Source organism: Brassica napus, chromosome A9, assembly GCF_020379485.1.
Source record: "Brassica napus cultivar Da-Ae chromosome A9, Da-Ae, whole genome shotgun sequence".
NCBI classification, from domain to species: domain Eukaryota; kingdom Viridiplantae; phylum Streptophyta; class Magnoliopsida; order Brassicales; family Brassicaceae; genus Brassica; species Brassica napus.
Window position 1 is genome coordinate 37149618 of NC_063442.1, and position 15822 is coordinate 37165439.

Genomic DNA, 15822 nt, shown 5'->3' on the forward strand with positions numbered 1-15822 from the left:
AATATTAGGCTTCCGAAGGTGGCAGAAGAAATGATACATGCACTATATTCTTCAAAAATTACAACAATGAAAACAACCTATGTTTTTTTACTTGGGACCATAATTTCAATTTTTAATGCATCGATGAATGGCTTCGTAGTAACATAAGCTGTCGAATATGGAGAGAAACACATCTATGATTCTATTCTACTATATGATTTCACATGTATTTTCTCGTGGAGTTCACATATTTAGAAACGGCGTGTAAAGTATGTTTTTAAAATTCTTAATTTTGTTTTTGCTTTTCCTTGAAATGGATTGCTACTACCACAATTACATTTTCAAATGACCGATTGCCCCCAAAAGTAAACAGTTATACTAATTAAATAGTGGTATAGTTAAAAAAATGTGTTAATAAATTATACTTAGTATCTCTCATATTTGTCTTTGTGTTGTTGTTCTTAGGATGATACATTTGAGCTTGCTTTGTTGTTTGAATCCAATATGGAAAACAAAATCAGAGTTAAAAACAATAAATTTCAGAAAGCTTTCTATACAGATTACTGATAAAAATGAGCCTAACTACCTTACTTTTGGTACAAAAGTTCATATTCGTCTCTAAAATAAAATTTCAGATGTTGTTCTTTCTATATACTGTCCACATGGTACTTAACATTATAACTATGTTCTCTAAATAAAACATCCACTTTACTATATGTTTAAATTTCAAGTAAATTAACTTTGTTACGACTATCGGCTTTTTATTCTACTTTTATTGAATCGGTTAGTCACAATCATTTATGCTATTCCACTTTGAACTAACCAACTAAAAAATAAAGTAATACACAATAGTCGCTAACTACTGTTAAAAAAGATCGAGAAAATATCATTTTTCTTTTAATATATTTTCATATTTTTGAACATATATTCTTTACTACGACCATAACATGAATTGTATATTCATGTAAGAATAAAACATACCCGGCGCGTAGCGCCGGAATACCACTAGTATATATATATAAAAGACAGTTTGCTCTCTCCAGAACGCGCCACGTCATCATCCACATCAAAAAGTCGGTGGCTGAGAGCGCGACACGTGTCCAGGTTATTTAACTCACCAAACTCACCGTTTCATTAGATAGGAAAACAAGAAAGTAACACATATTTAAACTATTCACTTGGACTGTTAAATGGGCTTCGAAAATTGTTGATCGTTGTTTTCAGTCCATTTTAACAGACCCAGTCGGCCAGCCGTCTCCATAAAACGCTCCAACTAAACCCTAAACGACGATACTGTTCATCTTCCTGCTGCAGGAAACTGGCAACGTTTTGCGGTTTATTCATGCGAAGGGTCGTCTTCAACACAATTATTAACTATTGTCGGTCTATGATTCAATGCTTCCTCATTTATTGACTCCGTCAGAAACTTCAAGTATAAAAAGGTATGCTTGAAATGCATCAGTCTTTCACCTCATTTATAAACTCTCTAAGAAACCTATCTTTGATAATGGCTAATTCTTTCGCTAGAAACGCTTTCTTCGTAGACTCCGGCTAAAACACTTACAACGAAGATGATGATTATCACTTTCTCCGTCGAATTGTTTCCTCCGAACATCAAAATCAATGGAGGCAACATCTACGTGTGAAGGAGAAACAATCTCGGCGAAGGCAGATCAAACGCTCGCCAGCGGAGAAGGCGCTAATCAGGCCGCGTTTGGAGCGGAGTTGCTTTACTCACCTCTATCTGCTTCACGAGTTGCCACCGTGAATCTTTAGGGTTCGTTGTTAGCTGGAAGCTCTGATTAGTTTCACCAACAATGGAGGTTCTGAAAGGTTGTGTAAGATTAGTCTTTCTAAGTAATCTTTGTAGCTGCAGATTTTTTTTTTGAATTTATATATACGAGACTTAAACAGCTGATGAGTGAAGAACATGTCAGTGTTTTTTGTTTTGAATTTTATCATGAAAAGGCAGAAACTTTATATCTTGGATTGTTTTTGCTTGATTTTATGATAATTGTATTTTCTTTGTGAGCTCATGGTTGTTATACAATACATGTATTTGATCTGACAGAGCAAACCCCCATGAATTTGTACGGTTTGGCATGATTGGAGACGTTTGCGGCGAAAGGATATGAATGCACAAGAGAATGAAGAGAAATGATGCAGATCATGGTGAGTAATATACATCTTTAACCTTTGGCAATGATATACAAAATATTGCTCTGTAATCTTTACAGACCATTCAATCAAAATTATAATAACCTGTATGGTCTTAGTTGTGCTATTGTTTGTTGTAGATGCAATTATGTACCATTAATTAGTCTAGAGTCTATTTGAAAACCAAAATCTCTATTTAAAATCTCGAAAAGGGTCAAAGTTTGTAGAGGAAGAAGAGAAGCACAATATAACGACTGCATGTATTTTGATATATATGAGAAGAAAGATGCAATATAGTTGTCAAACAATATAGATACTACTTAGGTTTTCTTTCTCGCCTAGGAATTTGAGTTCATATTTCTTTATAAAGATCTATATTATTTGTTTTTTTTTTCTACGTTTCAGATACTACATTTCCATCCACTTATATTGTAGAATAAAAGAATCCTTAAAAGTTGATGCTCCAGATGATCAGAAGTATTATAACAATCTTCTGAGGGGCTGTTTGTGGAGAAAATTTTTTAATTGGATTTTGCATTGCAGATAAGTGTATGTGAAGTATTTTTGGACTAATGATTAGTTAATTATTGTAGCTTGATGAATGTGTTACCGTATTTCTTGCAGTTGATGTTTTAGTCCATCTGATTCAGCAAACTAAACAAGCACATTGATCCCAATAATGCTCTTTAGCTTCCCTTAGAAACCTTAATGGTTGATTTTTAAAGAGTCCACATGAATTTCTCTTTCAGATGCATAAGGTAAAACCACAACAATTTTATGTTGATTTTTTAGTTTACTCACTGCAACATTCAACCATCCATCTCAGTTAGGCTTGCACTGCTTAGTGCAGTGGGGGTTTGCTACAAGTCAAGAAAGTTGCCATTGCTTATATAACTTCGCCAAAAGATTGTTGGGAACTAACTCAAATCTAGCTAGCCATGCCAAGCTGACCACACACGTTGTGGAAGCTACTAAACATAACATGATGGATGAACCGTTAGTGTATAAACAAATTAATGCCATCTCAACATATATATATTTATTTATTTATTACTAAGGTATGCAGGTTTACGTGGTTCTCTGCAGCATAACAACTTTCTGTGATATTTGCAGGTTTTCTTTGCTCTCCATCTTAACTCTTAAGACCCATGATCAATTCAGATTTGTAAGTCTGAGGGTTTTATGTGATCAATGCGGCAGTGGATGAAGTTAAATAAGTATAGAAAAATTGTTTTGTTTATATACATAATTTACAATATGTAAATTGTGAATGATGTAGCTGTGTAGAAATATTAACTGTAGTATATATTTTTAAAACAAAAGATTGAAATGGAAATGTAAAGTATTAAAATCTGCATGTTAAGTATTTAAAGAAGTAATTGCAGAAATTAAATGTTATAAAGTATACAGAGGTAACGATATAGAAAGTTAAAAAGAGAACTTTTTTTTGTAAAAGGGGATAGAAAACATACAATTAAAATATTTTTAGGATAGCTGTCCAGGATTCTCTTTAAACCAATTAAATATTTAACCAGTGTGTTTTTCTTTGCTTTTTATTTCAATTGTAACACAGAGAATTTAAAATATCCCAAAACCATTCAATTTAAATCGAGAACTCTAAAGTGTATGAGATTAAATAAGAAAATATTTACTTAATCTATACAAGAATTAATATTAGGAAAAAAAGACCAAAATAGCACTAAATCAAGTTTTTGTTCCCAAACTAGCACTCAAGGTCAAAAGTCACAAAAATAGCACTCAAGGGGTGGGGTTTAGGGTTTACAATTTAGGGTTTAGGGTTTAGAGTTTAGGTTTTAGGGTTTAGAGTTGAGAAGTGAGGTTTTGGGGATAAGATTTCAAATTTTGAAAAATAAAAAAATTTAAATTTTTCAAAAGATAAAATGCTATTTTGGTCATTTTAGTTTTTGAGTGCTATTTTTGTGATATAAACTTAAAAAGGTGTTATTTTGGAGATTTTCCCATATATTAATGCCATAATTCTTTAGTATAGAAACAATTATTGTAAATAAGCAAAATATATCTTACCACATATAATTTTTTTTCATCTAAAATTTTCTTAAAAACAAAAATTATTATATACATATCTCTTGCAAATGCAACCCTAAAACACAAATTACAAAATCTTATAAAAATAATAATTTAAATCATAAGAAAAATATATCCCGCCCGCAGGGCGGGCCAACCCTAGTTATAAATATAAACCGGTTTGGTTTCGCTTTGAATATGGTACATACTATAAGTCTTTAGACCCGATCGGATTAGTTTAGGAGAGGTGTGAAATGGTTTTCATGTGACCGAAAAGGTTAACACAATTAACGCAAAACGACATTTTCACAAGTTTGGTAACACAAAGATTACTTAAACTCACTTACAACAAAGTCTCGTTGTTGTAAACAACCTAACTATATGAAGATTTTTGAGGTTAAAAGTGTTAAAACGCGTTTTACTATTAAAATACAAATATGAACTGAAAATATACACGTTATTCTTTTTTTGTTAGAATAAAAAAAAATCAAAAACTCTAAATTGGTAATGGATTTGCTCAAACTATGGCATCTTGACTTGTTCTACTTCCTAACACAACGGTACTTTTTCATGTTTTCTTTTAACCAACAAAGATCCAAATGAAAAGGAAAAAATTAAATCATACATCGAATGCTGCTTTGGTTATCATTTATCAATAGTGATTTCTATGCATTTAAACTTAATTCATCTGTTATAAACGTATTTTGAATCTGTTGTGAGTAAGGTCAAATCACATTGAATTTAACCTGATGTTTTTGCTATTTAAAGTTACTGATCGGTGAATGTAATCTAAACAACCGTCGCTGGAATACTACGTGACTGTCACGTACTGTAAACTCACAGGCAACCCATGCTAACATCCTCGCATCATTTTTGGACAACGTTTTGTTTTTGTTGGTTACAACCTCATTACACAAGACTTTCGGACAACAGCAAGTTTTGAAGTCCCGAGTATACCCCTTACAGGGTTTCACGTAAATTAATTAAATTTTGGCGAGGAAAATACCTAAAAATAGAGAAAAGCAGCTACATTGCGTCTGCTATTTCTGGTGACCAGAAACTATTTTTAAACCAAACATAAATAGAAGGGTAGATCGGGAAATTCAAGAAAATATTAGCAGAAACGGGCAAGGCTCGCATGTTACATTGTCTCTTCTTCAACTTCATGCATACGCTTTAATTAGATTTTTTCTTTTCCACTTTCCGTTTTCAAGTTTTGTTAAACAGTAAATAAACGAATTTAATTTTAGCTGTTTTTTTTTCTTCTAATAATCCTCTTGAGCGTGTTGTATACAAATATTAAGCTTGAATGCTTGTAGATTCCACTTCTCTCTACTTTTTTTTCCTCCTCTTCTTGCTTCTTTTGTCTTTGTTATCGAAGATGGAAAGCTACAAGTGCAAGTTTTGCTTTAAGAGCTTCGTCAACGGAAGAGCATTAGGTGGCCACATGAGATCTCACATGCCAACTCTTCACAAGTTTAGCATTCAAGAAGAAGAGGAAAGGCCGAGTCAACTCGGTGATGAGAGTAAGTCGGATGTTTCTTCGTCTGAAGAAGGACAAGCAAGTGGGCTGAGAGAGGAGAAGCATCCAACGACGGATGATGATGATGGAAGCGAGACAGAGTCGTCGAGGAATATTGTTAACCTGAGGCGGAAACGTTCCAAGCGAACTCGGAAACTCGATTCGTTCTCCAGCAAGAAAATGAAAACGAGTCAACTCGGTTACAAGAACGAGCCTGAGGCTGAGGCTGAGCCTCCTCAAAGCTCAGCTTCTGATACAACGACGGAGGAAGATCTCGCGTTTTGTCTCATGATGCTCTCAAGAGACAAATGGAAGAAGAACAAAACTAGTAGTAGTAAAGAAGTACTTGAAGAGATCGAGACAGAAGCATCAGAAGGTTACAAAATTAATCGAGCAACAACAACTACGAAAGGGAGATACACGTGCGAGACATGTGGGAAGGTGTTTAAATCTTATCAAGCATTAGGTGGGCATAGAGCAAGTCACAAGAAGAACAGAGTCACCAACAAAACAGAGCAAACAGAGTATGGAAATGTAGTTGTTGCTCCAGAGAAGAGAATCCATGAATGTCCGATTTGTCTTAGAGTTTTCGCGTCGGGACAAGCACTTGGTGGGCATAAAAGATCACATGGAATAGGGAACTTCTCTGTAAATCATCAAGTACGTGGAACCGTGTCAGTGAAAGAGAAGATGATAGATCTTAATCTTCCAGCACCAACCGAGGAAGAAGAAGTCTCTATGGTGTTTCAATGAATGCTTGAAAAAGGTAACAGACTTTGCGTGATTCGGGTCGTCCATATTTTCGTAAAGTTTGAATCTTTTTCTTTTTACTATTATTATTTATTTTGTTAGAAAATAAAAACCTAAAATGTTTATTTTAAATGAAAAGTAGAGGCTACTTTTACATGTTCTAACGCCAGTTCTTGGCCTCACGTCGTGTTGGCCTTAACCATATCAATCAAAGAACATTCAAATAAGCTTCTACTTAGTTTTTATAGACTTCCAATGTACTATATGCTTATGTTGAATTGTAGTTTTGGGACTTTTGAAAGCTACTAGCAGTAGTGCCCTCACTTGACTTATCTCAGTTCTCTTTGTATTAGAGTAGTCAAGGCACTGAAACAAACAAAAAATCATTTTCAAGGACCCAAGACATTTTAGTCTTTGAAGTAAAGAAGACGTTTCTTTAATAAAGCCATACTTCAAACTTCATATGCCGGGGTACATATGTACCAATGACACAAGTATGCATGAGTAGTTTTTCGTTTGGTCTACCACAAGTGTTGAATTATACTACTTTATTCTTTACTTATGACTTGAAGCAAAACCCACTAACTTTCACCACCCCATTAGAATCCAACACATTGTGATTCAGAGTGGTTGTATCCAAGTAAGGTTGACTATGCTCGCACTATATTTTTGGTGAGATTAGTCTCATGAAATCATTTAATTTGATAAGATCTTTTTCCAAACTTTGGAGGCATTAAAGTGTTTGGAGTTGAACTGAAAAAGTATAGCGAGTGAATTAGAAAAAAAACGTAGGGTTAAATAGTAAATGAAATCACTTTTCATAATAAATGCATCTTCTATGTCCACAATTGTGAGCCCCTTTGATGTCAGCCGTTGGTACAAGATCCTGAGACTGACACTAACCTTCACTAATATTCGACTATGAAAAGAATAAAGCAAAAGCCTACACAAACCTCCAACCAAAAATTAATACGATTACAAAGTTGAACTAGTTTGGTCTACTCAACTTATGGCTTACTTCACATTGTTGTTGATGTTGATTGGACAAGCATGAGTGCTTTTAGTAAGACTTTTAAATCTATATGAAACATAAGGATTTATAAATAAAAAATTTGAACACTACATAAGGATTTATAATTTCTCTTTAATCTATATGATAAATATTTCTATGAGAAACCAATAATATACCGCTCGTGTAAACTTTTTTGTTAACTTCGATTCATTTTACAATTCAGGGTTTTTATCTGGAATGTAAATTTTTGTTGTAGTAACACCAAGAAAAATCTGTAATATAAACCTTTCGCTGATGCAATTGGTTGCCATAACTCATTAAATAAAATACAAGCTGTATAAACAAATATTGAATTCACACAATCGCATTTTCACTTAGCAAACGCATCGCATTAAAGGACGGATTACCACTAAATTAGTAGATAACACGTTTCACGAAATAGGTATATTGAAAGAGCATCAAAAGTTTGGATTCCTCTTTTTCTACTTCTTTTATTTATCAACGATCTATTTGATGTTAATTATTATTTGTTGGTAGAAATATTGGTAGTTTCATAGTAAAATTAATCTGATATCATAATAAACAAACAAAGGAGACAAATCACAATGGTGTGGTTTACACAGAGAAGCACAAATAAAGATGTTTGTTTGGTTGGGCGTGATTAAAGCGACTCTCTGACTCGATGGACCAGCTTGCGCTCGAAGTCTTCTTCGTTTAATTTTCTTATGTACACTACCTTTTGTGCTTTTCCTAACTAAAGTATGTTTTATCTTGATAATATTTAGTTAATAGTTACACCCAATTTTTTTTTTGTTAATAGGGACTTTTACTAAACACATATGACACATCACCCTGATCTTTCAACCAGTTGTTATGATATACTTCAGAAAATGTCTCAGTTAACTACATTATATTTGCAAAACAAGCTCTCTTTTTTGAAATTCATATATACTACTTAGTTATCCGTTAGAGAACAGAAATATTCCAATCTTAAAAAGTAACAGTGAGTTCAACGTACAATAAAGCGTAATTGGTCAACTGATTCATTCAGTAGCTTTCAACAACATCAACCGTTTTGAATCACTATTTTAATTGTGACTCAAAAAGAATTGATAATGAATAACGTGTGCATGCTTTAATTGGATCCACGTTCTTGGATAACAAACATAAAAAATAATCGGAGAGATCATGATCATGTGAAACTCAAAGGAACTTACAAGAGTCGTAACTTCATGTCTTCATCTACACGCAAGAGAGGATTGGTGATCCCGACGAGACCTAGCCAATCCCATACAAAGGAATATAAAACGGTCTCAAGCTACAGATTTTTAGTGGGCTTTATTAAAAGAATGGCCCGAGAATTCAACATCTTTAGTTCTTTATGGGCTTTATAATAAGATGGGCCGACTATTCAAGTTGTATACACATCCTATATAACAAGACGGGCCCCGCTCTATGTGTTTTTTTGTTCCGAGTTCCGACATAACTGCCCTCTGTTGTCCGAATTCCTCCCACGAGTTGTAAAGAGAAAATATCCAAACGATATAGAGATTTTTACCGTTCTGCGGTTCGCCGGTGAGTCGCAATTTCTCGAATTTCGTATCGAAGTTTGCGTCTTTGATCTTAATCCGAAGAAAATAGATTCTTACTTGTTAATCAAAGACGGTAAGTGATATAGCTATTTCACTATTTCACTTACAGGTTTTGATTCCGACATGTATTGATTATCGGGTTTTAATATCCTTGAAGTGTTTGCTTTGTCCATGGATTGTCTTGTTCCTGATTATTTTGAAATATTCTGTTGATTTATGTTAAGAACAGATAGTTAAAGAGACTTCAATGGCGAGCCAAGGAATGGTGTCTCTCACTAAGTCTCTATGCATTATGACTCCAAAAGTCCGCCTCAAGAACACAAAGACGACAAAGAACCTAATCACACGGTCTTGTAATCTCCGTGTCTTATGTTCAAAGCTGTCTCAATGGGAACAAGCACCTTTTATTCATGATTCTACAGAAGAAGCTGGTGGTGGTATAGTATTGGAGAAAACCAAGAACGTGTTCGAGTCTATCGTATCCGAGACTGAAGCGGAGGAGCAGAAAATTCAGGTTTTTAAATGGCCAATATGGCTTTTAGGTCCATCTGTTCTACTCACAAGTGGTATGGCACCTACTCTATGGCTTCCATTGTCATCGGTTTACGTCGGTTCAAAAGTGGTTAGCGTGCTTTCATTAATCGGTTTAGATTGCATTTTCAACCTCGGAGCAACCCTTTTCTTGCTAATGGCTGATTCTGGCGCACGTCCTAAAGATCCATCACAACCCTGCAAGAGCCAACCACCGTTTAGCTACAAATTTTGGAACGTTTTTGCGCTCGTAACCGGGTTTCTCATACCGACGCTACTTCTGCTCGGATCCCAAACCGGTTTACTCGCTTCTCTCCAACCGGAGCTTCCTTTCTTGTCTGTGGCTGTTCTCCTCTTCCCTTACTTCATCCTCCTCGCGGTTCAGACATTAACAGAGATCCTCACGTGGAGCTGGCAATCACCGGTTTGGCTAGTGACACCGGTTGTCTACGAGGCTTACAGAGTTTTGCAACTTATGAGAGGGTTGAAACTAAGCGCAGAGGTTAACGCACCGGTTTGGGTGGTTCATATGATTCGTGGGCTAGTCTCTTGGTGGGTGTTGATCTTGGGGATGCAACTCATGAGAGTTGCTTGGTTTGCTGGTTTTGCATCTAGAACAACAACAACAACTCAGCAACCAGAATCTGTTGCTTCAGAGTAAAGACAGTTTCTTTCGTTTACCTTTGAAGCTAGTCCTCCTATCAGGAAAAAAAAGAAAGATTTGTAACTACTGTATGTGTAGCTATTATTGTTGGTGACTATAACAAAAACATATTTCTTTATATTCATATTATTAATTTGTACATTATTCTCTGCATTGATTTGGTATATATTTCCGAAATAATCAAAATATATATAATGCATATTTCATAGAAACTTTTACCAAAAATTTTGTCATAGAAAAATCTCTATTTGTGGAAATTCTTTTAATAGTAAGGGTTGTAGGCAAGAAAATAGTCGTGTAATGTTTTTTCTAGATCCTAAAATTGTCAAATAAGACTCTATCTAAGTTTTACAATTCAAAAAAAAAACTTTAAATATTTCTTAAGTGAAAAATATAGTAATTGGTGTTTAGGATCAATCCCATAAACAATTAGAGATTACACAATAAAGATGAAAGATACAAACTTTTTAGAACAGATTTTTTTTGTTTTGAATTTTAGAAAAAAAAAACATTTAAAGGAATGATTTAATATGATGTAAGCAAAACTGTTGGAGATAAAAAAAAAATATTGTAAGTAAAACCCCTAGACGTAAATATTTGTTAAAAACAATAATTATCGGTTACAAAAAATCAATATATTAATTTTTATTAATAATAAAATAATAATGCATTTGAAAAAGACCTGTCATAATAATAAAACGTATTTCTATATTTCGTTATCATCATATTCTCTTTCTTTTTTTTTTTCTAACATTGGGATAATCTCTTCTTTAATTTGGTCACTGAATTTTCGTAATGCGTTTGCGAATAAATCGCGTTTCAAATCAAAGACATGATTATTGTTTTTAGTGAAAAGACAGTAACACCCTGGAGACTGAAACAAAACACACAGCGAAGTCCCAGTTTCTCCATTCTCTCTCTCTCTCGATCGACGACTGCTCTGTCGGAACCGGAGACGCGCGTCACGGAACGAATCTGTTTTTGAATCTCCGGTGATCTGATCGAGATGAGTAACAGTGAGCTTCTTACCGTTGAGCCTCTCGACCTTCAATTCCCTTGTAAGCTTATTTCAGACACGTTTTCGTTATTTCGCATGTCTTTCTTCGTGTCCGGACCAGATCTAGATTTTTTTCCAAAGTGTTAATGATTCATCTTATCTGATATGATTCGATGTAGTTGAATTGAGGAAGCAGATCTCATGCTCTCTTTACTTGACCAACAAGACCGACAATCATGTCGCCTTTAAGGTAATAATAATAGTACTAAATTTCCAGGCTTTGGATCGGGTTGTATCTAATGTTTCTGACGCTTCTCCGTTTTTGTGGTCTTTTTTATTTTATTTTGTTAGGTTAAGACAACGAATCCGAAGAAGTATTGCGTTAGGCCTAACACTGGAGTTGTTCTTCCACGGTCCACTTGTGAAGTTCTTGGTCCGTTCTCTCTTTCTCTATGCATTGTTGTTCTTTTTGTGTTGAATTTCATCCTTTCACTATGCATCTTTGTTTGTGGTTGCAATACCCGAAACAATTTTCTTAAAAACCTATTTACTGATTTATGCAACTCAAATCGGTTTAAACTGTTTTAAAATCAACCTAAATTGGTCTAAATCAATCTAAATTGATATAAATAAATTGTTCTAAATCTATTAAAATAAACAATAATATTAGTCAAATACACAAATTTGTCTAGTTTATTTTTTATATGTAATTTGATAACTTGTCAAAATAATTTTATAATTAAATCCATTTAATGTAAATGTAAAATAAAATTAAAAAAAATAAATAATAGTTTTTAACATTTTTGTAGTGACAATGCAAGCTCAAAAGGAAGCTCCTTCGGATATGCAGTGCAAGGACAAGTTTCTGCTTCAAGGTGTAACTGCTAGTCCTGGTATCACGGCCAAGGATGTTACTCCTGAGATGGTACTAATGATTCACATTTGTTTATTTTTTTTTAGTGGATTATGGATAATCACATTTTTGGTTTTTTTCTTCTAATGAAACTTTGCAGTTTAGCAAAGAGGCTGGGTATCTGGTTGAGGAGACTAAGCTGAGAGTTACTTATGTTGCTCCACCACAACCACCATCACCTGTCCATGAAGGTTCCGAAGAGGGCTCTTCACCAAGGGCTTCAGTTTCTGATAACGGACAGGCTTCTGAATTTTCTGTAAGTCAGGGGTCTGGTTGATGTAACATTTCCTATTTACTTAATTGTAGATTCTCATGTGTGTTTTGATTTTAGTTTCAGAGATTTAGCGCAGACAAGGTTGAACCTCAAGAAGGCACATCTGAGGTATATTCATAGTTCTTTTTTTAACCATCAAAACTATATCAAATTTATCTGTTGCAGTCAGGTTTTCTATTAGTTTTTAGTTTTACAAATCTTAGTGTCATTAGTTACAACTTTGGAACTACTTTTTTGTGGAAAGTTGGCTTTAAAAGCTGATGTATTAGGTAGGGAATCTTTCTTTTTTTGTTTGTTGATTAGTTTAAAGGTTAATTACACTTTTAGAACCCAGTCAAGTCCTCAAGCCGCCCATTACTTATTTATCAGTTTATGGATGCTTTTGCATATTTTAATATGTACAATATCCACTAGATCTAACTAGACACTCAGATACCAGGAAAGTCAAGTCATTCTATAATTTTTCTGTTAAGAGCTGAGTTTTGTGTGATTTCAGGCAAGAGCTCTCATCACAAAGCTAACCGAGGAAAAACAGTCTGCCATTCAACTCAACAACAAACTTCAAAGAGAGCTGGTAAAAGAACTTTCGCTTGGCTCCTTATTTTTAAATCTTGGTTTAGATGTTGAGTTTGATTTCTGACAAAGAGTTGGTTGATGTGCAGGAGCAACTGAGACGTGACAGCAAGAGAAGCCAAAGTGGTATCCCTTTGATGTACGTTCTTCTGTTCGGACTAATCGGTCTGATTTTGGGATACATTATGAAGAGCACATAACCACCACCTCGAGTTCTTAGTCCCACACACACCGCCACAGACTTATTTTTAACTCAATTCTCGAGTCAGACATTTTCTCTCTCTGTATTTGACAAATGTCACCTAAAAAAGGTGCTTCTAAATGATTTGTGTTACGGTAGTAAAAGCTTCATAACTCAGTTTGCTTTGTTTTTAACTTTCTTTATTTGTAATCCAAAACCTTTTGGTGCTGAGTACTTTACCAGCTTCAATGGCAGAAAATTTAATGTGCGAGATGCTGAAAAAGTCATAGTTTATGACACTAGAGATGGTAAACGTGACAAAGATTATACCAGCTATGTATTTCAACAGTAAAAACATGGTATATGGTAGTTAACGTGCTTGACATGCATCATCATCAATGTTCGGTTGATTTGGTAATTGGTATGAGACTAGGAAGAAGAATGGTGAAGTTGTTCATGGTTTGAAGCTCAAATGGTGCCTTTAAACATTTAAGACAAAGAGATGCAGAAAGACTCTAATAGAGAAAGAGGGTTAGATAAGTTCACGCGACAACAAAAGGCGCGTAGAGCTCGCTCATAACCTCCTCCCGTCGTTACCACCACCACACTATTATCTCTCTACTCGCCGAGATTAGATTCACCGAATCACAATCCTCTCAACTTCTCTCTCCTTCCACCATGCGGAGACTTCTTCTTGTTTCGTAAAGATCCTTCCTTTTTCAATCTCCGATTCCAAAAATGGCGCCTTTTGTTGAAGTATGCAGGTACTACAAGCCTCTACCATTCCAATGTCCTTGCCGTTCCTCTCCTACAAACTCTCTAATCCTTCCCCATCTCTCCCTAAAGTACTCTAATTTGCGTCTCCTCGCTTCCAAACCATCCTCTCATCCTCGCTTCAACGGAATCTCATTTAACCGAAGCCGTGTCATCACCGCCGTTGCTCGAGTTGAATCAGAGCATCTGGGTGACGATAGCAACTCAAAGGAGGTAACTTTATGCTTCTTTCTTACCCTTAGCAACTCAAAGGAGATACCTTTATGCTTCTTTCTTGATGGCTTGAGCTCTTACTGACATTACTATGTCATTTAGGAAGAAGAAAGAGATAAAGAAGTGCAAAATGTGGAGGAAGATTCGAGTTTAGATCAACAGAAGGAGAAGTCAAGAAGCCAGTTCAAGAAGAGGGTAGTGTTCGGTCTAGGGATAGGTTTGTCTGTGGGAGGTGTTGTGTTAGCTGGAGGATGGGTTTTCACCTTAGCGCTAGCAGCTGCGGTGCTTCTAAGTGCTCGAGAGTATTTCGAGTTAGTGAGAAGCAAAGGAATCGCTCAAGGAATGACACCTCCTCCTCGTTACCTGTCTAGAGTCTGCTCAGTTATTTGTGCCCTTATGCCCATACTCACATTGTGAGTTAGTAGTAGCTTTCATTCACTCACTCACTTTCAACTCTTTTTTCTCCTTGTTCTGATTTAAAAAGGTTTTGAGATCTTTGTAGGTACTTTGGTCATATAGATATCGCGGTGACGTCAGCTGCGTTTGTGGTTGCGATGGCGTTGTTGTTGCAAAGAGGAAGAAACCCGCGTTTCTCTCAGCTGAGTAGTACTATGTTCGGGTTGTTTTACTGTGGCTATCTTCCTTGTTTCTGGGTTAAGCTGCGTTGTGGTCTTACTGCTCCTGTTCTTGGAAGAAGCTGGCCAGTTCTCCTCGGTGGTCAAGGGCATTGGACTGTTGGACTAGTGGCGATATTGGTTTCGTTTTGCGGTATCATTGCCTCGGATACGTTTGCTTTTCTTGGTGGCAAGGTAATGTCTCTGATGCAGTTTAGTTCTAATAACACATTTGTTTTGTGGTGATTCTTATTGTAAAGAAGTTTCAGGCGTTTGGGAAGACTCCGCTTATAAGCATTAGTCCAAAGAAGACATGGGAAGGAGCAGTTGCAGGACTTGTTGGTTGTATTACCATTACCGTTTTACTCTCCAAGTCTTTGTCATGGCCTCAGCCTCTTGTCAGCACGATAGCTTTTGGGGTTCTTAACTTCTTAGGATCGGTGTTTGGTGACTTAACCGAGTCAATGATCAAACGTGATGCGGGTGTCAAAGACTCCGGTTCACTCATCCCTGGTCACGGTAGTTATAAACCATTTCCGGTTTTTTTATTTTTGGTCTAGCAGTATTGCTCTATATAACCGGTTAGTGTGTGTAATTGCAGGTGGAATATTGGACAGAGTTGATAGTTACATATTCACTGGTGCGTTAGCCTACTCCTTCGTAAGGCTTCATGGAGTTTGATTCTACCATTGTTATAGCTTCAAGAACACTTACAAAGCGGCGCATTTTCCTTCTCCACGAAAGTGAAATTCAAGAAATGGATAGAGTACAATGATGGTGATGTGACTGTAGAAAATTCTGGTGGTGAGCTTCCGGTTTATTGTTTGATTGAACCGGTACAGATTTTTTTTTGGTTCAATGTGAGTACCGTTTCAGGAGGCGAATTCTCGGGTTATTTCATTAGAGTTTCATTTCAGTTTTTCCCAATCAGACTTTTTAGTTTCGAGTTGTTAGAATGACTCGACATTTCCTGGCCAGGCCCACGGTTAGTGTTGGGCTTTAACGAGACAGTGGTGGGTTTTGTTTGTTT

The 15822-nt window shown here is 35.6% G+C and overlaps 4 protein-coding genes and 1 long non-coding RNA gene across 11 annotated transcripts; all 5 read left to right on the forward strand.

The window, feature by feature from the left end:
• Positions 1-1263: 1263 nt before the first annotated feature.
• LOC106414654 lies at positions 1264-3563 on the forward strand. Of its 2 annotated transcripts, XR_007316591.1 has the most exons (5): positions 1264-1421; positions 1507-1812; positions 2051-2151; positions 2761-3132; positions 3250-3563. It is a non-coding gene; the product is annotated as an uncharacterized LOC106414654 (long non-coding RNA). The 2 variants fall into 2 exon arrangements; XR_001282912.3 differs by having other exon boundaries at positions 2761-3563.
• A 1835-nt stretch (positions 3564-5398) lies between these two features.
• LOC111213316 (zinc finger protein ZAT9-like) lies at positions 5399-6746 on the forward strand. Its single transcript, XM_022715041.2, has one exon. The coding sequence runs from the start codon at positions 5492-5494 to the stop codon at positions 6455-6457; it is 966 nt and encodes a 321-aa protein (XP_022570762.2). The 5' UTR covers positions 5399-5491; the 3' UTR covers positions 6458-6746.
• A 2162-nt stretch (positions 6747-8908) lies between these two features.
• LOC106411839 lies at positions 8909-10397 on the forward strand. 4 transcript variants are annotated; one of them, XM_013852680.3, is made up of 2 exons: positions 8909-9041; positions 9288-10397. In XM_013852680.3, exon 2 carries the CDS (start codon positions 9306-9308, stop codon positions 10248-10250), a length of 945 nt encoding a protein of 314 aa, XP_013708134.2. In that variant the 5' UTR covers positions 8909-9041; positions 9288-9305; the 3' UTR covers positions 10251-10397. The 4 variants fall into 4 exon arrangements, with proteins under 4 accessions (XP_013708134.2, XP_013708136.2, XP_013708135.2 ...); XM_013852682.3 differs by having other exon boundaries at positions 8927-9041; positions 9283-10397; XM_013852681.3 differs by having other exon boundaries at positions 8930-9131.
• Positions 10398-11061: 664 nt separating this feature from the next.
• On the forward strand, positions 11062-13462 carry LOC106411609 (vesicle-associated protein 1-1). Of its 2 annotated transcripts, none has more exons than XM_013852396.3 (8): positions 11062-11311; positions 11430-11500; positions 11602-11683; positions 12060-12175; positions 12264-12419; positions 12495-12545; positions 12934-13011; positions 13100-13462. In XM_013852396.3, exons 1-8 carry the CDS (start codon positions 11260-11262, stop codon positions 13208-13210), a joined length of 717 nt encoding a protein of 238 aa, XP_013707850.2. In that variant the 5' UTR covers positions 11062-11259; the 3' UTR covers positions 13211-13462. The 2 variants fall into 2 exon arrangements, with proteins under 2 accessions (XP_013707850.2, XP_013707851.2); XM_013852397.3 differs by having other exon boundaries at positions 12501-12545.
• Positions 13463-13779: 317 nt separating this feature from the next.
• On the forward strand, positions 13780-15708 carry LOC106415775 (phosphatidate cytidylyltransferase 5, chloroplastic). 2 transcript variants are annotated; one of them, XM_048741331.1, is made up of 5 exons: positions 13780-14178; positions 14281-14591; positions 14681-14987; positions 15053-15311; positions 15394-15708. In XM_048741331.1, exons 1-5 carry the CDS (start codon positions 13930-13932, stop codon positions 15471-15473), a joined length of 1206 nt encoding a protein of 401 aa, XP_048597288.1. In that variant the 5' UTR covers positions 13780-13929; the 3' UTR covers positions 15474-15708. The 2 variants fall into 2 exon arrangements, with proteins under 2 accessions (XP_048597288.1, XP_013712003.2); XM_013856549.3 differs by having other exon boundaries at positions 13783-14178; positions 15062-15311.
• The last annotated feature ends 114 nt before the right edge of the window (positions 15709-15822 follow it).

Coding starts and splice junctions, on each gene's coding strand:
- LOC111213316 (XM_022715041.2), top strand. CDS start 5,492: ATGCTTGTAGATTCCACTTCTCTCTACTTTTTTTTCCTCCTCTTCTTG.
- LOC106411839 (XM_013852680.3), top strand. CDS start 9,306: ATGGCGAGCCAAGGAATGGTGTCTCTCACTAAGTCTCTATGCATTATG.
- LOC106411609 (XM_013852396.3), top strand. CDS start 11,260: ATGAGTAACAGTGAGCTTCTTACCGTTGAGCCTCTCGACCTTCAATTC. Junction 11,312..11,429: donor TCTCGACCTTCAATTCCCTT/GTAAGCTTATTT, acceptor GATTCGATGTAG/TTGAATTGAGGAAGCAGATC. Junction 12,420..12,494: donor GACAGGCTTCTGAATTTTCT/GTAAGTCAGGGG, acceptor TTTTGATTTTAG/TTTCAGAGATTTAGCGCAGA.
- LOC106415775 (XM_048741331.1), top strand. CDS start 13,930: ATGGCGCCTTTTGTTGAAGTATGCAGGTACTACAAGCCTCTACCATTC. Junction 14,179..14,280: donor ACGATAGCAACTCAAAGGAG/GTAACTTTATGC, acceptor TATGTCATTTAG/GAAGAAGAAAGAGATAAAGA. Junction 14,988..15,052: donor TTGCTTTTCTTGGTGGCAAG/GTAATGTCTCTG, acceptor CTTATTGTAAAG/AAGTTTCAGGCGTTTGGGAA.